The following is a 23318-nucleotide window of genomic DNA, read 5'->3' on the forward strand; positions in this document are numbered from 1 at the left end:
AACTATCTTCTTCTGCTTTGCCATCCTAAATAAGCGGCATTATTTATACGCTGTCAAAGTTGAAATCATGAATGTATGGCTGACACCAAGCCATTAAAAATCAGGTGAATATTCAATACCAATATTTTCCACGTGATATGCTTCTCCCATTGATAAAGTCATGGCTGACAAACACTACTCGTGTCATAATTGATAACTGCAAGAGGTGGGAAATTCCGCCCGTGTTTTCTTAGCGTACATTCCAACCTGGATTGGCGGACTGGTGGATTCCTCATGTACGTACTTTGAGAAATGTATGAAGGGAAGACCTCACTTAACCGCAGTTCACATCAACTGCCATCCATCCATATCCACCCCCTGCCACTAATGCTGGTTGGTTGGCTTAATTACACAACATTGAATAAATGAAAAAGCTTCCCCATCCGTGCTTGACAGGTGTGTCAGGTGCAGAGGCCAAACTTTGGTGCGGAATCGAACCACAGAAAGTCGGACTTTGTTCTTGGTCGTATTCTTGCAGAGTTGGATAGAAAATGGCGAAGGCAACAACCGACCACGACTATGGATGGGTATAACTACGTATTGCTAAAATCTCAACTGGCAAAGTTTACTAAATTAGAGAGACAACTATTTTAGAAGCTGCGGATAAATTCTCTCTCTCTCTCCAAGACAATTTCTGATGTCTCCTTTGCCACATGGCGGACTTTGTTGGCAGAGTAAAAGTAAGTCGATGGAAGTGAAAGCGTACAAACATGTCCGTCGTCCTCGTAGTCTTTGTTAATTCGTAATGAAGGTGGACTCTGGGTGAGTGGGTGGGTGGGCATGTAGTGCGGCAGCCGCTTGCCTTCTCCCCATCTCCTGATTTCGGGGGAATTAATAAGTAATGAAGAAGAACAGGAGGCAGAGTACAATAGTTTGATGTTCCGTGTTCCTATAGTGGTGGCCGTGTTTGTGTATGGACGGGGGTAGAATATTTAGGATTGTGCATATTCACTCACCGTTTAACAGCGCTCATGTGGATGTAAAGGTCGTACAAAATATTAATTCCCATGACGGTGATCCCAGTCTCTTTTGCCAACATGGCGGTGCATCCACAAAGCCCGGACGCAATAATGCCAGGATTCAACCCGTACTGCGCCACAGAGCTGCCACGTCCACGTTCTCCCGTAATCTTATTGTTGGCTGCTGATGAGGTGGATGAGAGCGAGTCGGTTGAGGACTCTTCAGAATCCGAGACAATCACACTGTACTCCCCGCCATGTGACGAAGAAGCCACCCTCCTCTGACGACAATGGGGGATTAGGGACCTGGAATTTTCAGAGAAAAAAGTTTCATTACCAAATTGTTTTTTATCATTAATCGTCCGCGTCGTCGTCGTATTTCATCATTGAGAAGAGCTTCGTACAGGTTTTCGTCAAAAATCTGGGCTGATTCACGCCTATCTATTTATGAGGGTGCTTTAGGGTTTTAAGATGTTAAAGCAAATCACACGCATAAATTTGCATAGGTATTTCTCCCCCTTACCTTCATACGTAGAACACCGTGCATTGGTGCGTATGGCTTTGAACCCGTATGGCTTCTCTAGTTTTTTTATCCCACCACAAAAAAAAAGAACACGGAAATATCAAGCAACAATGCTCAAGAGTTGTGGCTCAAGTGCACTCACGACTCTCAATCTATACCCGTAACTCGCACCCCATGCATAAACTAACCATCCCAATGGGTATTCCCATATATTCGGTATAAAGACACCAGGATGGTTGAACTTACTCCACTTATCCACGATTAGAGTCTACCTACCCACCACGGCAGACTTTCCCTTGGCATGTAAAGAGAGAGAGAGAGAACAGTCAAATTTATACCCTCCCAAAGTTTTCGTTATCCTGATTGAACGGAATTAAAAGGAGTGAGTCAACTCAAGCAGTGAATGTTCAGGGAGAGAGGAATGATGACGATACGCTCAATACTACATGTGCATGCATGTCAGAAGGAGAAGAGTAGTAAAAAAAAAAGAAGTAAATGGCACAATATACATCTCTCCATTCTTTCCTCCTTCCTTCCCTCGGTCATTTAACGGATCGCTTACTTAGCCTAGATTGGTCAGACAGACCCTGAATAAATTTAGGCGAGGAGAATGTGCAGGAGGATGAAGATCCACCAAGCCACGAGGAGCGAGAGGGAATAAGACAGTCAAAGAGAGAGCGACTCTGTCCTGTACAGACGTATACACGGAACATAATCCAGTATCCGGCCGAGATTACATATTCATACAGTAGTGCATTACATAACGGACGGATATGCACATTTTCCATTACCTCAGCGTTGAGCTCCTCTATCCATTCCAATGTCGTTTATCTCGACTCTCTCTCTCTCTCTGGTTGCCCTGTCCCACTTTCTCTCTTTCCCAGTCCCTTCGTCCATACACAAACAATCTCTTCCGTAATTTAGTGCTGACACACAATACCCAACCCAGCCAACCAAGGATAAAGTGAGAAAGGGTGATACGATGGCTATGAGTAACAAACTGCTCCTGCAAAACACCTTTCTCCTCTCCGCTTAGCTCTCGCACATGCAATCATTTCCATTGGAGAGGAACTGTAAACGTATTCAAACTGAAAAAAAACATGAAACCCCAATTGGATCTGTTTTTTCGAGAATATGTCCCTCGTACGACGACGACGACGACGACAAAGTAGTGACTGAGATCTATACATGTTCCCACTTTTATTCCTTTCTCTTCCCTCCTCACACAAGATCCGCATCTGTCTTTAACTCACTTAAGTCAGACTACTTTTCCATTTCTATTCTTCCCTTGTCCTCCTCCTGAAAAGTGTACAAGAGCAGGATGAAAAAGGAATCTGTATCATTGTCAGGATTTTAGATTGACTCTGCAGTCACTACTAACCAACAGACCATCCAGCAGCATGGAGATATGGAGCCGACGACCCGACCCGGTAGTGCGCCTTGCACCGGAACTATGGAAGTAAGTTCAGGAAATGTTCCTTCGGAATGAGGCCGGTAAAGCTCCGTTGCACTCAACAGCAGCAGTCCCCGCGTGTTCAGGGAAAAGGACGACATGATGATTACGCAGGAAGAAAGCGAAATCAAGCCAACAATCATTCCTCCTCCTCCTCCTCTGCTAACCATGTCGGCTGATATCGTATCCTCCGCATTGTGGTGGATCCGTATGCATTGCCATTAGTATGGAAAAAAACGCGTGGAGATGTTTAAGCAAAACATTTATTCAATTAACAGCTAGCTAGATATACATACACCACGGGAAAGGGGTACGTACGCACTTCCGACTAACTGCTGACATGGGTGGGATGGATGAAATAGGTAACCAAATTTCCAGCCATGAACCAACCAGCCCAGGCCTGATGAGATGAAGATAATCACCACGAGCAACTCATGCATTAAGCAGGAGGAGCACAAGACGAGTGTTAATGCTGATTAGGGAAATAATGATCTTTGTTCATTCATTCATGCCTTTCCGTACCGCTAAGCATTGTTGATTCGCCCATTTTGGGGTATTTTGTACTGCTATCTTCCTCCAACCCTAGCACCACGACCATGTGCTTGCTTAATACTGCAATACTGCATACCGCCATAATGATAACCCTTCTTTGAGATGCCATTACTATGCTATTGATTCTTTTTATGAAAAATCAAAAGGCATTTTTTTGGTAGGTCTCGCGGCTCCTTACAATATTTCGTGAACAACTACCAGACTCTTTCTGTTCCCTCTTTATTAAGGAATTATGGGCCATTAAGAAATTGCCAAGTCATATGCACACGTAGATAAGGAAGGATGAAGTAAAAGTCAGTCCTCCTCAAATGAGGAGATGCTATATAAAAGATACGTACATACAACCATGTACATACACACACAAGACATGGCAGGCAGACGCTGTGCAAGTAGCTGCGTTGCCATTTCCGCCTTGTGCAAGACGACGACGATATAATTTGGAGGGGACTTACTTTGAATACAGAAGGAAGGAAGCGAGCATGAGGAGGCATGCCAATGCATCGGATCTCCCAGTGATCCCGGCAACCTGCAACATTATTATCCATTAATTTGCATGATTACACTTTGCTCGAGAACAAATGAGAAGCTGAACAACCACATTACACCACAGCCGCCAGGACACCACCACCACCCAGCACAACTTTATATGCATACATACATACAGGGCAACTAAATGCCTATCCATCTATGATCAATCAAGGCGAGGAGGACAAAAGTGGGGACTTGTTAAATATATTTTGTACCAAAGTTGCGTAACTTTTAACACGTGGAACTTTGAAGCTCATCGGAAATTTTCATTTTAAACGGAGCATCAAGTTTGGTATCTGCATTCGATTTTTTTATAGGTTTCCGACCACATCGCTATATGTACCTTGCCCAGCGAGCGGGGGAGTGGATAAGTCCAACTGGTCGGCTGCCAAAATTTGAAGCCAATGAAACTGGTGAGACTTGGTCCTGATTCTGAGTGGGTCTGGTGCTCAAGCGGAGAAAGCGGATTTCACATTCGGCTCAAGGGCTTACTCATTTTAAAACTTTGCGTGAGAAGGGATCAATAAAGTAAATGAAATAAATAGTCTTCTTCTCTCCAATCAAGGAGGCATGTTGAGTATGGAGGAAGAGTAGACAGCGGACACCCATGATTGTGGATAATCATCACTCGCTTGGGCACGTCATGTCACACGGTTCTCATCTCCATTTATTGGCTACGGCTTCCAACATACTTACCCGTGCAGCACGCCAGATGACAAAGTGCACGAGACAGCGACAAACAGCCAGACTTCTTTTGACGTCCTTCTCTAATTCCTTTAATCAACTTTCATCTACTTGGACGGGATTTTTCTTCTTCTCCTCCTTAACTTTCCACCAGTTGGAGTTTTCCTTGCGATATGTACGATTTTTTTTGCAACGTTCTCCTCAAATGACATATCGCCACATGTGAGACAAATCGATATCCTATTATGCCGCACTGTATGTAGTAATATGTATGTAGTCGTCTGATAAATTGAGGCTGAAAAGGGTGAATGTTTTGTATTTCGACAGCAGCAACATACTTTCTCTCCAATGCTTGGATTGGGTTATGACTGACTTTAATCATGATCAATTGCTTTTTCCGCTCTTATTCGCTCCATCCCTGCTGTTGGAACAAATTCCGTGAGAGTGGATTGAGTCGAGTCGAAGAGTTGAAGCAAGTCGTGAAGAAACTGTTTCTTGATGGCGATGAAATTTATAAAAATGGGGGATTTGCATATGTAAAAAAAAACTTTCTTCGTATTTTGTTGTTAGTCCTTGTCAACTTTGGTAATCTGTAAAATGACTTCATAATCACAAATTTGCATATGGTTTTAATTGAGACTTCATTACATATCGTGGTATATTGGATGAAGACGACATATGTACTCTGTTCTTTTTTATCTTATGTAGATCTCCACTTTTACAGAGTCTTGGCATGCCGATAAGGTTCCGTAGTTTTGAAAATGAGGTATGACGAAACGGATTTCGTGGTTGCATGCTTCCCTGCTTGGACGACACATTTGATCTCCTTCGTAGTCGCTACCAGGGAGTGAAAGCAAATTTAATGCAATCCAGCAGAAGAGGGAAGAAGACTTGGGCATTATTATTACGCAGGAAGAAGAAATATACATCCAACCAACGACTACTGATGTATAAGAGGCTTACACAATGAAAATAACAATCATAACGGTAATAGCTTCCGACATGCCATAAGAGAAAAAGGGTAGGCCAACGTCATCCATAATGGAGATTATTATAAACATACTTTAAGGCCATCAAAGTTGCTCAAGTGATGGAATCATCATCCCCATCCATTCCCTGGCTCTGTCTATCGCTTATCATTACACTGACATGATCGTTAGCTTACGGACAAGAACTGCAAAATGATATTTGCATATTTGCACCGCCACCGTGGATAAAAGAGAGAATGGAAAAACATTCTAAAACGGATTGTACTCACGAATTGCTTGAGAGAGCTGCATTTCCAAATTTGTTAATTCATTTCTCATTCCGTATAATACAGCATGCAAACACGCACTGCGAGCCAGCATTTTGGGGGAACACTGTCCAGAAATGTCTTAATTTCCTGCCAGCCGTGTTGACAAAATTAACCCATCTACAGCATGACATTCTTGATGAAAGATTGTGCCCTCTCTGGTATATGGCCCGGCTCGTTAGGCTGTGCTATTAGTCATGGACACTATTTTTAAACCCGACTAGTTGATGATATGAGGAATGCATGGTAATAAGTGGAATTAAGCAGCATTCCAAATAAATTAGGGACGACGAGTGGAATGATAATGTGGTTGGAAAGTATAAGTGGAGGAGTAAGTTGCGCTCCTCTTCCTTCGGTTCCGTGGTGTAGACTTGTGTGTGTGTAATGCCCGGATTGTTGGTCGGATTCTAATATATGTATATACGACCGACGGGTGTTTCTTCTTTATGCTCTCTGTCGGCAGCAAATGACCGAGAGTGAAGCCAAATGATAATTAGTTAATATTTAGAGCATTCTTGAGTAAATGAATGCGCTCACTTTTTTCCCATGGCTTCGGGTTTTTTCTTCCTTTGCGGAATGAAATATATGTAATTTGTCCATATCTTTGTTCTTTTTTCTTCTCAGTTCCATCCTCCAAGCTCATTAATTCTTATCCGTCCTTAATTCGGCTTCCACAACGCATTGTTCGGGTCGCTCTGCATTGATGAGTGCACATTTCTTAATAATATTTATGTGTGTGGTTTGACTGATCCGTTATTTATTGATGGGAGCTATGTACATATGCTAATGCATACTTGGCATCTTCTGCTGGTCGTGGATTGCTAATAATTGAGTGTAATCTTCTTCTCTCTCATTAAATTATTAGGTTTTTTGTTATACAAGACATGGTTGCAGAGGAATACATGGTAATAAATAACGGTGATGAGTCCCGATTTTGTGGTTTGTGGTGGATGGAAATGTGGGCAGCAAGAGTAATGAGGAGGAAGAAAGTAGCAACTAAATAGAACTTACGGCCTCGGTGTGGACAGGGTGCACGGCGAAAATAGCACTTGCGGTGAACGAGGTGACAACACTCATTCTGAGGATTTGGAAGGAGACGCAGAAGATGAGGATGCAGACCGCGACATGAATCATCTGTAAATACGACCGAGTAAAATTTAGCTTGACTTGGCACAATGTGACAACGCAAAAAAAATCCCTAACAGGATAATCCGACATATTTTCTTAAATGTGCACTTTCCACACGACCGAATTGAACTTAATTCGGAATTCGACTTTGGGAACTCAAATGCATACTAATCAGTAAAATTGATTTTCAATTTCTAAATAGGAAAAAATCTTCCATTTCAAAATTATAGCATGAAATGTCACAAAAATCACAAAAATCACTAAACCAGGGATGAATATGTGGCATACATTCCAGTTTAGAACAAGATGATTAAACAGATACGTATGTAAATAGGTCACATGTCGAGCTTTACGCATTTCCTGTTTGTACACAAATTAAAGTAATACATAGATGATGCATATTTGGTATCATGTACAACTAAAAAGTAAGCATCATAAATTAATACTTACGACATTTGTGGCGTGGAACACTATCGCTGACAATCCTCCAGCCATCCAGTAGTTTATCCTGCGAACGCACAAAAATGAGAAAAGCTGAGTCACAAATGGCTTAGTGGGAAGAATACACAACAAAACACATCCACATCAATTAAATTACTCACTCTGGGATTGAAAAAGGGGACAATAAAACCCAACCACATTCCATCTCACGTCCATTTAACTTAAATGCCCTTTATGCCCCCGTCTCCAGAGCATCCTAACTCATTGGCGATTGTTCTAAAATTGTTTGTCTTGGTCCACCCACCCAGCAAGGAAACTGGGACGAGGGCAGACTACGTACGTACGTATTCCCACACAGAGGCCATGTGCAGTGCAAAATGTAATCTATTGCAATATGTCCCCCGACCTGTCACAAATACTCATTTATTCTTTTACATTGCAGTCTCTTGGATTTATCCGCATCGCATCATCATACATCAAGCCCACCGTCCACGAGGAAAGAAAGATGAAAGTATAATCTTTCTTGCTGCATATAATACATGAGGAGCGAGAGACGGACAAAATAGCAGTGAAATGAAGGGATTAACTTCCACCAACCAGTGAGCAACGCAGTCGTAAAAGTAAAACGGTCAAAATGTCAACGATATTTGGAAACAATGCTCATAAACCAAAACGGACGAATTGATGTCTGCTGTGTGACGCTATTTACTACTTTTATCATGACGACCAGGACAAGAATTAGGCCAACTCATACGCAGTTATTCCTCAGAGAAGATGGCACATTATATTACGTCCTAAGGCTCCAAAGGGGCAAAAATTTTGTGACAAGGACAAAATGATAAAGTTGCATGGCCTCGAGATATTTAGCAAGCAGGAAAATGCCCAGGTTGAAGACGAGCATTTGCCACGGACCAGGAGGAAGAAGGAATCAGCAACAACCGCTACTTTCTCTCGCCAATATATACGTACGTACATACGTAGCGGGGGTATAGCAGGGCGAGGGCCATCATTGACATAATCGTATAGTTTGAGTGCAGGAATAATAAAAGCAGTGATTTGCTTGGACCACTTTCACCACCACCCGTCGGTCACTCTATCTCTCTCCGAAGGGAAATCGAACAAGAGATGATGATGAGGAATAGTGGCAGTGGGGAAAGTAAAATGTGTGCAGGAATCAAATCTGTGGGATGATCTAAGAAGCAGTAAAAATCTGTAGTACAGCCATTTGCTCACCAAACACTTTTAGCCGTCCAGCGCCTATATATACGCTCGACGGATGGACGCTATAGAGCCCATGCATCAGAGAAGAAAGGCCGAAGGAAGGAGAGGGAAGGGAGACAATACAAGATAAAACAATCGTAACTCTCAACCACCAACGGGAGCGACAGCCTTTTCCACTCATTTTTTTACAACTTTTTCACCCAACCAACAGACCTTGCTTACCAGAAGAGCAAACAGAACAGAAGTTAGTAGTGAAACTTTGTGGCGACAATTGCAATCACCACCAACTACCACCACGTAGCAAGCAGTTAACAAACGTCGGACCGTAATACCGCTTTAACGTTATCACTGAAATAGTGGTGGTGAGGAAGGCTGTAGGAAAAGAGCCCCATAGTGCGTAGGAAATTACTCTTAAAGTTGGGACACGTTGGAATATTCCTCACTAAACTCGCTAAACAAGAACTCCTCGGGATATTTTGGCAGAAAGGAGCAGAATACGACCGCTTCTATTCTCGTGTTGGGTTGGATGGATGGTTAAGAAGGCTACCACAAATTTCATCCATTGGTTTCTTTGTTATTGACCAGCTTTTATTTACTTCTCGCTTGGGAAAATGGATGAGGAAAAGTGTGCAAATAAAAAATAAGGCCAACAATAAAACATCAAATATTTCTGGGGGTGACAGAACCCTTTGTCCCCGGAGTCAACTACCCAGCCCACGAAAAGAGGAGGCCACACCAAGCCAAGAAGATCCCCTATCTACTAATCTACCAGTAATATGTATGTCTACCTATAGCCATCAACAACAACTAGTCAGCGCTAACTACTGCCACCACGCTACTTCGAATGTACCACTGAAAAAAAACCTTCACCACAGGCCTTGAATTAGAGAGGAATTTGGATTATTTGAAAATTCCGTCTCGCACTCTACAACTCGAGTCGATTTAGTTGATGCTCATTTTAGAATTAGTGGTGGTTGGTTACTGCTCCACGATTCCGACGTGAATGGAACACAATCAACTCAAACGAAGTAAAAGGTTCGAGTTGGTTGAAGGAGAAAGTTTTAAACACCAAAAGACACAAACCGCACCAAAACCGTGAAGCCCTCACACTTTCACCACCACTACTTCCCAAGCCAGCCCAACAACAACAAGGATGTCTGCAACCGTTCAACCATTGTCAACCTGTCAACCCAAGGAGCAACTCAAGTGGGATATGTTGTTTGTTGTATTTATGATAACCAACATTTTTTATTGGAAAAAATGTCATCAGAGAAATGGAGCAGCTAGCACCAGCAGCAGCAGTATTATCCAGATATGAGCTGGAAAAAGTCAAAAAATTTTGCACCCACGAACCTACCACGATTTCAACAAACCATATGTTTCCCCTATAAATACTTTCAGAACGAACGAACGAATGCCATTGTACGTACTCTCGTCGTCGTCGTCGTCGTCGTCCTCCTTACAAGTATTTGTATGGCGAGTAATAATGCGAGTTGGTAAGTATTCGCAAGCCAAGTGAAATTCCGAAATGCGTAATTGTCCTCCTTGCCATTCCTTTCCCCTCGCTACCCACTACATACTTCCCATCCTGGAACATTCCAAATTACAGAGTGAAAGAGTGCTGATTTCCTCCGGCAATTTTGCCGTAACTTTTAATGGCTTAAGCTGTGTCAGTCAGGGAGGCCAAGGCACAAAATTAATACATCCATCGCCCTTCTCCATTTTTATGGGTGAGCACATAAGGCACACACATTCCATCTCTTTGGACTACGTAACAGTTTCAGTCCTGCCTGATGTCACATAGCCCACGTTACTGGCTTCATTGGTGGTGCTAAATATGTACATGCACATGTAATATGCATACGTATACATACACTTATCAACATATTTATGCATATGCGAAGCTCTGTGTAAGGTATAAATATGAGCTACACCGTCGTCGGAATTAGTCCTCCTCTGGCAAAATTATATTTATAAAAGAGTTATGTTACAGCCAAGTCTATGCCACAATGAGGGAAAGTACCAGGCCTGGTACTCATACTGTGTCGTGCTGCTGCTCAATAATAAATGATTATGTTCCTTGAGTGAAATGTCGATGGGAGAGCGAGTTGACGAGGTTTATGCAGCGCGAATGACTTTTTCCGGTTCCATTCTGCCAATCGTCGCCCCATTTTTCATTCATACACCTTTCTTCCAACCGGCAAAAAAAATTGTCGTTTGCATTAATGGCACGTAATTATGGCTGATGGCCCTTTCTTCAATTATTATACTCTGCTCCGACTACGACAATTCAGTCTTCCCCGGCAGCCCTCCTCCCTCCGCTCCTGTCATGTATGTGATAAGTTTGAAGCTTAATTTTATGGCAGGTTGTTGCCGGTCATTGATTTCATTTTATTCAGGAACAAATTTTACAAATTGGCCTTTGGCGTAATTGCATAAATGTCAAAAGGGGAAAATTAATCTTTCTCTTTAATATTTTAACTACTGAATACTGATATGAAAGCCAAATATTCCAGCATTTCGCGTAAGAATGAAAGCCGTCCGTCTGCAAAATAGGATATGTCAATGAATGGAGAAATTGCACTGGAATTTGCGAATGGGAACAAATACTGTGCATACATACGAGAGTGGCTCATGGAATTGTATCAAAACATAATTTGCATGCATTTACCATTCTCTCTTTTATACTTTGAAATATGATATATACTTTTTGGCACATGTGGAAAATTCAACTGAAAACATGTTCCCAATTTATTTGATTCTTTCATCACTTGTTCCTTCTTTTCTGGCTTTCGAGATTATTTGATACAAGATTCCTTCATCCCGTATAATTCAAACCCGTTCCAAACAACTAGACCGCTCTCCACTCCACATTCTTCTCCTTTTTTTGCGAGTGGAAGAAAAAAATAATGAAGTCAAGCAAAATGATCCATATCTCTCTCTCCCTCGTGGTAAATGATATTATTGGATGGAGTGTGTAGACCTACTTATTTATTTCACTTGAGTGAACTGACTTTCTCCAACTTTACGGATTTTTTCCCTCTCCATTTTCATGTTTAACTTGTCCTTTCATTTGTTATTAGGCGAGCTGATGAAATACTTTTGGATAAACGTGGAGTTGGAATGCTGGCATTTTTGACACAAGACTCCCTCAGCTGATATTGAAGTGGAAAAAACAAACCAGAAAATTAGTCTTCGACTTGAAACGAGCAAAATAAAGCTTACGCCATAATACTACAGCTTGCGGCAGATTACAATCATGCGGTCAAGTGTCACTCCAACTCCCAAAACACGGCTTCTCGACACAAGAAACCTGTCACCAAGTTGACCAACCAACTGGTAGTTGCATGGTAGCAAAAAGTTAGAACTCGAAGGCCAAAAATACCACGGCATAAGAAAGCAAAGAGCAGGAAAAAACGCATACACGAGTTAACCCAACTTTTTGGGTGGACAGTGCTGCACATCCCCTCCAGAAAAAAACTTTCCCATCAAATGAAAGGCGACGGTTAAACAATAATCACGAAGAGAGGGAAAACAACGTACTTTTATACATCAACAATATCACCACTACCTCCTCCTCGGTCAGCCTGTTGACGTTAATATATTTTTCAAATTTATCGCGGCTTTCGTCACTCTTTCGTTTTCAAACTTACCTCCGGGTGAGTTAAATTACACGAAATCACTACTCTGGTGAAAACGATGGAAAATAAGAGGCATTTAATTTGTGCAAGGACGGCAATAAATAATGCAGGTGATATATCCCTCCTTGTGGTTTTCCCTTCAGGAAAGCAAGCCAGAAATGCGTACGCTGTCCGTAGAATGACCACCGCTGGTTCACTCTCCAAATGGGATTTCTGAACTAGGCTGTATTGTATAACGCAGAGCAGGAAACATCCTCCAACCAGAAGCTCGAGATATGAGAATGTAGGAGGATGGAAACACAACGGGCAGAAAATAAGGGACAACAGGAGAAACAGAGAGAGAGAGAGTGAGTGTATTACAAGGGACAGCATTGTTGATAGTTCATGTGCTAAAAATTCCATGCCATTCTCCAGAGATAATCCATGGCATATTACCCTCACCCTGTCCATTCCATTGTGAAACTCTTTCTCCCGTCTCTACGTAGCATTCTCTGCTATTCTCCGCATGGCAGGCTGGCGGACGGGAAAGGAATGAGTGAAGGCATAAACTAGGTAGGGTCCATAGGGGCTTACAGAAAGCAGTAAATTTGCAGTTAGGCTGGAAATTGCGGCTATCTCAGGAGCAAATGGACGCACAAAGTAAGCACTGGTGGTGGTGGTGGATTGCCCTTCTTGTTCTCCTTTCTTGCACTGACCGCAATGAAATTCTCACACGACGCACACCAAAACATACACTGCCGCCGAGGAGGAGGAAGACAGAGAATCAATGACGTTCCTCTGAAATCAGGACCGTGTTGTTGCTAACGTCTCCTGCTGCTTCTCCTCCTCCTCTTGTTTGGTCAGACCCGTTTTGCTAGATTGAGACGGACGAGGAATATAATAAGTAAGGAGGAGAGACTGAGAATCTGCGAGCATGGACCAAATTTTCCTGGTACACACGTGGACAAGAGAAATTGCCTCGTATCTCGGCTAAGTAAGACCTTCACAGATACTTTAGTGCCTCATATTTACATTCAAAATATGTACAAGGAACTAGAAGATTTATTATGCAGACCCAGTTTGAAGGATATATTCGCATAAAACACAAAAATTTCAAGTTTAATCTACATGTAAAGTTATTTTCATGTGTGTCGTAGTTTTGTCACCCGACGACTTTCTCCCAGCGGAGAGGAGCGACACACCAGCATCAGGACAGCCAGCACTCTGAGAGAGACTGCGACCGAGTCCACCCAGACTTTTGATACGAGGGTTGAACCAGTGCCACACTAACATTAACTTTTGACAATGGTTTACAACTCGTTCGTTGGCTCATATAGACCAGGACCAACAAAGTATTAAGTTGCTCGCAATATAGATCATGGAATATATATGGGCAAAGGAGAAGGCGTGAGTGAGGCATTGTGTGCATGAAGAGCTGCACAGTGTACGAAGTAGGAGAGAGAAGGGAAGAGTGGGTCCTCGTCGTGGCTGAGAGACATGGAGAAATTCGTATGAATGTATCCATTGGACTTTCACCGGTGCTCCCGGAGCTGCTTTCTGTTCCGATGTGATAACAGAATGACCGCCACATTTCATCCCAATTGCCATCACGGGCACAAATCTATCCACTACACCATACTCTCTATACCACCATCATGGCCAAGTAGAAGACACAATCCACATCCTCCCCACTTCCTCTTCCTTGCATTGCATCTGCTCCTGCCTCCCACCATCACACCCAACCCTATTTACCAAATCCACTTCTTTAGCTCAAATTTTATGTCGTATGGACGCTTAGCTAGCCTCTAGCTACACACTCGGTACGTACCTCGAACCAGGTAGAGTGAGCTGCTCCCACAATTTCGCAATATATTTAGAGGATTCTACACTCATTTTGTGGTTTGGCTACCCATATATGCAGATTTCCATGCGTCACTCTGCATACAAATCTATGTTGACACGACTATTATGCTCCTACGAATTAATGGGGTGAGGTGGTGATGATATTTTAGTATACAGATATTGGAATTAGATCATTTTGTACGTTATCCCCGTTTGGCCCGAGGTAACACCCGGTTTAGAATTATTATTACATGTACCAACCAACAACCTGGTTGAGTGAAGGTGCATGGTGGTGACTATGGACGAGTTCATGGCAAATCTCTCCATTTCTCTTAAACCCGGCCAGAGAGAGAGTTGTCCATACTTCATTCGGTAATGTCTTCTCCTCAACTCACCCTCTCGGTCGGTCGTCTGGGTGTAATATTGCATTATGCATTCCTTCCTCTAGTACATCCCACTACATTCATATCCTTTCGGCTATTGAGCTGTGGAGACTTGAACCCGTGCAAGAAAGGAGAAAGTTGTTACACTAACTCTTTGACATGAATGCAAGCCAGGGGCGTAATATGGCCAAAAGCTGCATACATTCGTATACATCTATATCTTATCCGGCCAGCTAGCCTGGTGGTCGTTTCGGTGAGTGAAAGTATTGGGTTTGGTCAAGAAATCATGCCATCAAATCAGGACGAAATATTTGATCGAAATTGCCATCATTACCACAGGCCGGATTGAATTGCCTGGCGGAGAAAGTTATGTGCACACGTTCGTCTTAATGGTGAAAGCGAATGAGTGAAAGTGAATAAGTGAAAATCTCATATTTATTCTCATACGAGTAGTAAATGCATCTCGTCGCATAAATCATTTCCCCGTCCGATTTTTCCTCCTTCGCACAAAGGACACACATTTCGAATTCATTCATACAATTCGATTTGAATTGTCAAACAATGTTTACACGTTGTTCGCAAATTCATTGTGATGAACTGGTTAATGTCTGAGACTAATTTGGAGAGTCAGACGATGATGTAAGTATTTATGCGGAGGGGGTAGAGACCGTTTCTTGCCAAAATACTTACTTGGCCAGCGGTGCGGTGACTGAGGAGATGAAAGCCAGGCAGGACGGAGTACAAGTAAATAGGGATAGTGTTGCATAAATGAAGCTCCTTTGATGACAAATGCAGCAAAGTAAACATTAAACTGGTTGGTCCTTGTACTTTGTCTTCCATCACCACCACCACCACCGCTGCTGATGTCTAGCCTTCGTCTTGGCTATGCTTTCTCCAGTAAATAGGTCTCCTCTCGTGTAGTGACGGGCACAGTAGTAGCAGTGCTGGCGGTAGTTTGCTGTTGCTCAAGGCAAGAACGGAGGGAGCACAAGCAAGCCAACTTCAGTGGAAAGATGCTGAATTGAAGTTGAAGCCAAGACGAGATTCAGCATGGGAATAATGGGGTGGCTCTGGCTTGTGTGTGCCTGGCCAGCACAACGCGAGATATATATTCTCTCTTTCGGATGACACGAAGAAAGCTGGTGGAGCACTTTTTTGAAACATACTTTGAGTCTCCACGTAAAATTACGTGATCTCTTCCACTCCCGCATCAACTAAGCGAATTGGAAGAAACTTTTTGAAACATGGGAACTCTGGCGAGCGGAGAGGCGAGGAGGAATCACGAGCAGACACAAAATCATGAACCTTTGAAGGAAAGACAGGTGCGACATGATAAAAAGTGAGAAGAATTTTCCACGAGTCTAATCACACGCTAGCGACCGTTCGACAACCACACCACCAACTCCGACGACGTGTATATCGCCCACATAGCGGAAAAAGTGGATACACCATTAAGGGCTTCATTTCGATGGGTTTTGTAGCCATATCACACACACTCTGTGATTTATAGATTGTGAAATCCACTCATTTAAAGGAAGATTGGGGACAAGAATTTACAAGATAAGTAATAAAAAAATGCAACTGGCTTACCTGAAGGAGAGGACTGTGAGGGGTCGATAGCTCTTGTGAGACATTTGGTTGGACATTGACATTCCCCAGTAATCATTGAGCCAAAGGGTCCACCACCCAGAGGCAGAATGTGGTCGCACATCCGGATTTCGGACAATGCTCACAATATCATCGTGGACAAAATCTCCATCCAAACTATTCCAATACAAACTCACTGAAAGCACCGATATTATCACGAGTCCCACAACAATCTCTTTCTTCTTTCCACACCAAAAGTCTGTAGCCGCCGATTGAGACATCGCACCCCTGCGGGGGCTTCTCCTCACCGTGATCAACTCCTTATCCTCACTGGGGCGAGAGTTATGGCGCTTTCGGGGGTTGCCGCCGCTGTGGTGCAGGGGACGATGTTGGTGATGATTGCGACCCTTGCGGTGGTGGTTGTTGTGATTACTGTTCATGGGTCGGTGACCGGCTGATGAGGTCATGGCGTTTCCCTTCCCCCGAGAGGAGGACGTTTCACTGTCGTCCCCACCACCACCCCCTCCTCCTCGCGAGGGGGAGAAGAGAAGGAAAAACAAGGACGAGATGAATGGCGGGGGCGTGGAAGACTCGCTCGTGTGTGGGGGTGACGATTGAGATTCGGAATTTGAGGAAGTCCAAAACATGATTTACTGCAAGAAAAAAAAATATCTTCCTGTGAATAGATCGCATAAAGCTGAGTCATCGGCGGTTACGAAATTGTAATTTATTGTAACTACGATTTAGGCCACTATTTTATGAACCTATTTGTCTAGACCCATTTTGTCGCTACGTATGGAGGAATAAGTGTATACAGTAGCATACATACGTAGATATGATATTTCATCCTCCACGCCACGGTGGGGTTTGTCGTCTCCACGAGTCGACGACATACTCGCTGCTCTCTGTTTAAGTAAATCCCAACTACTGTTTCCCAAACCTTTGAAGAAATTCTCTTTGTTCTGCATAAACTCAGTTTGCCTTGGACCAACACGGCTTGTGCAACTTTCACAAAACAACATTGTTCCATGAGACTTCTCGTCCTATATGCACCTGGCTGACCTTTTGCTCTATAACTGAAAAGTGAAAGCTCCCATTCATTCGCACATGACGCTGACGTCGCGGCTGCTGCTGCTGCTGCTGCACTACTTTCCTTTTAGATGATCCCCATTAAAGTTAACCAAAGAAATCACCAGACATTTTACAATTTGTTTGGTGTGTCGCGTTAGTGTGTGTGTCACACGGCATTTCATTTCCTGTCCTACTCCCACTACAAACAAATACTCCTCTTTTGAGTTTCGTGGAAATGAATGAAAACTGTGTGACACAAAAGGAAGAAGAAGTGATACGACGACGACGAGGACGACGACTTTTCCCTTGGTGACATGATGGGGAAAGTGAAAGTGAGGAAATAAGAATAAACAAACAAACAAAACAACAAAAATTTTAGGCATATTAAACGCTCCTAGATTTATATGTATAGCGACCAACCACAATTCTTGATTTGTGCAAACGTACAAAGACAAGCATATACATTTCTTGTGCGACTTTGTACACGATATCAGAAATTGAAACTGTTTAACAAGGACATTTTGTAAATATGAGTGAGAGACAGGGCACAACCCGTCTGGTTAGTTGCCAACCAGTGGGCTTTTCTATCTCTCCCAACCCTGCTGCATTTGTCGACTTCTTTGTCTTTCCATTCTGGGAATCAAACAGCAGAAAAACTTTGTTTATAAATTGCCAACAAACTCTCTCTCTCTCTCCCTCTCTGCAAAGTCAAAAGTTGAAAGTGATGGGAGCAGCGGAGACAGGGTATTCCGACCTGGGTTTTAATGGGTTGGGTTTTATTGGGTTTTAATGGGTTTTAATGGGTTGTAAATGAATAAAACCCACTGGGTTTTACCATGTTAAGTGGGTTTTATTTGGGTTTTAATGGGTTTTATTGGGTTTTAATTGAGTTTTACCTTAAAACTACATTCTAAAAGTTAAATACATCTCCTATACGTTAGAAGACGTTATCTCAATTCATTCTAAAGCAGTTTATTTCATTACTATTCTAATATATGAAAATTCGGAACAATTCAATAATTGACTCCATCCTTTAGCATCACAGATTTCAAGTGTTATAAAACAAAAATAATGTCCGAATAGATACAAATTCCTAATTATTTTTGTTAAGTTATTACTTAAAACTAATAAAACCCATTTAAACCCAATAAAACCCATTTAAACCCAAATAAAACCCAATTAACATGGTAAAACCCATTAAAACCCATGGGTTTTATAATTTTTGATTAAAACCCTGGGTTTTTCCGAACCCTGAGCGGAGAGCCAAAAAGATAGAGAAAAGACAACTTTTGGAGGTTTCATAGTTGAAACTTCAATTCAGAACCTTTGCATCAATTTATTTTAAAAAGACCAAATAAGTGGAAACTTGAGACTCAAAACTCAAAACATTGCATGCAGAAACACACTTCATTCGTCCCCTTTCTTTCTTTGTCCATAATAAATGTAGCATGTAGCACATATGGAGCTGCAGCTGTGTGTATGAATGTATGTATGCCATAAAAATAATACTCGTAAAAAAGAGAAAGCCACCACTAGGACATCTGGGAATGTCAAGAAATTGGTTTTATTTGCTACTTGTTGTGTACAACAATAACACATCGCACAGCCTCGTCATCCTCCTCCTTTTATTCCAAGCCTCAAAGAAAATATTGGGCTCCTCGAGATCCCATCAAGAATAGGAACGATTTTTAATGTAAACTTAATTTGCGGAAGAAGAAGAAAGAGGAAGAAGAAAGTCAAGCTCACAATATGAAGCTATGCCCCAGAAAAAAAATCATGGACATCCCTTTTTGCCTAACTCTCTGTCTGTATATCCATAAATGGAGTGCAGGAGGTGAGGCGAGGCGGAGGAAAAACAAGAGTCATTAGTTCTATGCAATCCTTATTCTTGATTACACCGCAGTGGATACTTGATGGGCGAAAACCTCAGTTTCACTCAATGCAATGTCCTCAAGTAAATTTCTCCCTCATTGCCAAAACAACTTGAGAAGGATGGTGGCTGTTACAGTCTACTTTTGGTGGTTATCGTAGTGGTGGCAGTGCTGGAATGACAACAGAGAAGAGAACACAACCTACTTTCACTTACTGAAAGTCTTATTCTTAACTTGAGAGTTTTACACTTTATTTAAACGACAGGCTCCAATTTCCTTATTTTATGTTATCCTCATTTGCAACTCACAAGAGAAACTTGAAACGTCTTTGACTCTCCTAATGATGTTGTAATGCAATACATTATTGTACTACTGTAAAACGCTCATGGCAGGACAATTCACCACCACCACCAACCAACACTTTACTTTCTTTATGTGCGTGCACTTGTACTTTTCTCCTTTCAATATCAGCACAGTTTTGCTACTTACTTTTCCTCTCCTACTCCCACCACCCCCACCCACTACAAACTGAAGATTGTGAAACAAGTGGCATTTAATTTGACGGGGATAGAGTGAATTTTATGCTGCAATAATGTCTCATTTATTCCATTGGTGAGAGATGTAAAGAGAAGAAAACCAAGGATTTACTACGGTTTCATCTTTTGGGCTCAATTTACAATTTGGAATACAGCCTTTTCTAATTCAACTCTAATACTACTCGCGTCAACTTCGATACTTGAATAGAAATTCTCTCCTCGCATGTTAAGATTATTCTTTGCGTACTATTTATTTTGTCGGTTTCACTTTCAACTTTTCTCTGTAAAGGCATTTCTAAAAGCTTGGAAAGATTAATTGCCATAAAACCAAACTTTTCCCTATTAACGACGACCGAGTTATGGGTCTGACTAATTATTTGCGTGCATGAATGTATTTCTCATGTAAGGGAGATCCTCCTCTAATTTATATTGGTACAAAATGAGTTTAAAATTACACAGTGTTCCTGGCTTGTACATTTTCTCTCAGAAACAATCCCACCCAACGGACCAACTTTCTCCTCAAAGACACTAATAAGTTGGAAACTATAAACTAGAATGTCACTGAGAAGAAATGGAATCTGTTTCTGCTTGACTAGTTCATGGAAGAGCATGAGAAGAGTAGCGGCAAGAATTGATTAGAAAATTGAATGTTTCTTGAACGAGGAAAGTGAAAATTGTTGTTCGCTGGTTTCATTCCCTTTCGTGGGAAGAAGAAGAGAGAGAAGGCATCAGGAAAGTGAGCTGACAGAGACAGAAAAGTAAAATATGCCCTTATTTCCCTACTGCTGCCTCTCCTCTTCTCCAACCAACAACCACGGTTCACTAGGCACTCGGCTTTCTGATAATAATTATTATTGGAATGGAAATAATTAATGGGATTTACTGCGGTTGAATATTAATCACCACCAGAAGCAGAAGAACCATACAGTATTATTACTACTGGACCATATCCTCCTCGTCAGTGAGGAGAGGCGTTCTAATTTTCAATCTCTCCTCTACATTTCCAATCAGTTGACTGTATAAAACGTATGTACGTACCTTTATAATTGGAAGGAAATGAGACGACGAGTTCAACAGAAGTGTGTACTTTCTCCAGCTGGTGTCCCCTCTCGTCTGTTATTATTATTATGATTATTATTGTTGTTCAATCAGCGATGGTTTTATGGGATAGAGCCACATCTGCAGTTTGTCCTTGTTTTTTTTTTAGTCAGACCTCAAATCACTACCGAAATATCATTGTTATTATACCAACACTTGGGGCAATGTCAACACACTTTATGTCTTGATTTGAGGTACTTATTAGCCTTGGTGCGATTAGAATTACAGGAAATGTGCACTAGAGTTGCTAGAGATTGTTGGTAGATGAAAACGGCAGCACGATAAGAAATGTTGGTTGACGACAGAGACACAGTCAGAGCGCAAATGATGCGACAAACGGCATCCAATTTGGGTCTGTTAAGTTATGTGTTTTCTTCCCCGTATGGGATAATCCTCCTCGGAAAGATTTTCTTTTTCCACTTGTTCAATTTTTGCCCCGTTGTCGTCTTTTTTAAGAAAAATTCGGCCTCTAATAACTATACTCTCTCTCTCTCTCTCTTCAATTCGTTTTTTTTGCCCAGCGTGCAATATCAGTGAACCTCGTTTAATCTCGAGATTATATTTCAGAAACAAGAAGAGGAGTTGGTCGTGATTGAGTCTACGACATGGGTCAATTTGTTGCTGAATTGGACCTGGAGGAGGAAAGGGTGACCTGCTGTCATCAGATTTTTTGATTGAGGCGTAACTGCAGCAAGGGCACATTCATCTCCAATCAATTCAACTCTGGACAAAATTGCACCACGAGAAGAAACACTGCTACTGATACACTTTCCTTGTCCTGCTACTCCTATTTCTTACCGTGGTGTTCGTCCGTGTTCAAGGTTTTCCTCGAGATTTTGTCCTAATCCAGCCAACGCGTGGATTGGTTTCCTTCTTGGATTGAAGTTGTGTCTGTCTATGTCTAAAGAAAATGCCACTTTTGATTCTGTTCCAGTCCCGCAAAGTTTCAAAAGGTTCAATTATTGTTCAACTTGGAGAGAGAAAGAAGTCGACGAAGGTAAATTCTAAAATCTTCTTCTGCCTCAACTATTGCAACTTCTTCTTCTTTACTTGCACAATTCCACCAAGTTTTCTTTTTACTTCAGACTGTTACTGAAAGAAAGATGCTACTCCTCCTTCTCCAGGGCTGGTTGGTGCACACAGTATTCTCAACTCCTCGTGTTATCCACCACCTTACTCATTTGCCAAATAGTATTCACCAGTTTTATTACTTTTCCCCAAATCTTTTTTGTTTTTAGAAAGATTTTATTCTCGCTGGTCACCACAAGTTGAATATTATTTATTATGAATAAGACTTCTTGGTTGATGTGCTCGGTTCGAAAGCGGTTTCACTTGTGCCAAAATTCTCCCCCGTGCTGGTCTCCTTATAGCTCGAGAGTTAGTCGAAAAGTGTAAAGTGAGATATTCTCAACCCGGGTTGTCCGTGTCCCTCCGTGCTCGTGCACCCTAAACCGACGACTGAGCAGGGAGGCCCAGCAGACCGAGTATTTATTTCAACGGCAGGAGAAACCAAAACTCTCGCCAATCTGCCCGGTAGAAAAAAAAATGCAAGTGGAACCACCGTTTTCGCGTATTATTTTCTCTGCTGGCTGCAACCCTAGGTCAAATTGGGCTTGAATTTTTTGGCATGCATTTACTAAAAGGTAAAGCATTTTAGCCCCACTTGCCTGTCAAAATTGTGTAAGGCTGCCCAGAAAAATGCCGCCTTTACAAATGAACGGGTGCAGCAGGACGTGTAACACATGTTGTCGAGCACAAGGTGACAATAATATGGTTTGCTTGCAACCCTTTCTACTTCTACGAGTAAGATGCCTTATTAACAATCGTCGTCCTATGCCAGGCAATGCACACGATCCGACATTACGAGCCCATACTTGATTTATTGCCGTTCGGCTGGGATGCAGGAATGTTGCAACAGCATGGCAGCCCAGGATTGAGAGTGCAATGTGGTTTCTTTCGCCGGAAGTGAAAGCAACGGGCGTATATGCTTTCAACTAGCAGAGTAATTTTGGATATTGCATTTTCCTGCAATGTTCATGTTCCTGGTTGATGCACTCCTCCCAACAATTGATGCAGGTTCACGAACAAAACCTGAACCAAGGGCACTTATGCAGACGCAGCATCGCATCGCATCGCGGAGAATCATCCATCCTCTCTGCTGCATATTTTATTGCTTCGTGTTTACAATTGGGAGCTTTACATGCTTCCAGCACGCCACTCCTCCTACTACGATAATACTTTACCATATTAGTGCCAACAACATGGTGCTGTCACTGCATCATGTGGGGAAGAAAGGTAGAAATGATCTCACCACCACCCAATGTGCGAGGCTGAGGGGACGATGATAGAAATTGAAGAGCTGCCGAGGAGATTTGGAGGAATTTCGTTATTTTTGTGGTTAGGTGAATAGTCAGGCGAAGAGGAAGAAGAGACTATTGAGGAGTGTGGTGTGGATTGTTGGTGGTGGCAGGGTTGCGGAAATTGCATC

The 23318-nt window shown here is 42.2% G+C and overlaps 1 protein-coding gene across 1 annotated transcript in view; it reads right to left on the minus strand.

The window, feature by feature from the left end:
* Nucleotides 1-22276, minus strand: part of LOC110843565 (protein O-mannosyl-transferase TMTC1) — an 87510-nt gene extending 65234 nt beyond the window's left edge. Inside the window, exons 1-6 of the mRNA XM_022089532.2 lie at nt 20771-22276; nt 16258-16907; nt 7611-7668; nt 7044-7166; nt 3979-4052; nt 996-1304 (exon numbers count right to left, since the gene is read on the minus strand). Of these exons, the coding sequence (XP_021945224.2) occupies nt 996-1304; nt 3979-4052; nt 7044-7166; nt 7611-7668; nt 16258-16901 (1208 nt within the window). The 5' untranslated portion in view covers nt 16902-16907; nt 20771-22276. The remainder of the gene's footprint in view (nt 1-995; nt 1305-3978; nt 4053-7043; nt 7167-7610; nt 7669-16257; nt 16908-20770) is intronic.
* Nucleotides 22277-23318: the final 1042 nt, after the last annotated feature.

This window comes from Folsomia candida, unplaced genomic scaffold (assembly GCF_002217175.1).
Source record: "Folsomia candida strain VU population unplaced genomic scaffold, ASM221717v1 Fcan01_Sc002, whole genome shotgun sequence".
NCBI lineage: Eukaryota > Metazoa > Arthropoda > Collembola > Entomobryomorpha > Isotomidae > Folsomia > Folsomia candida.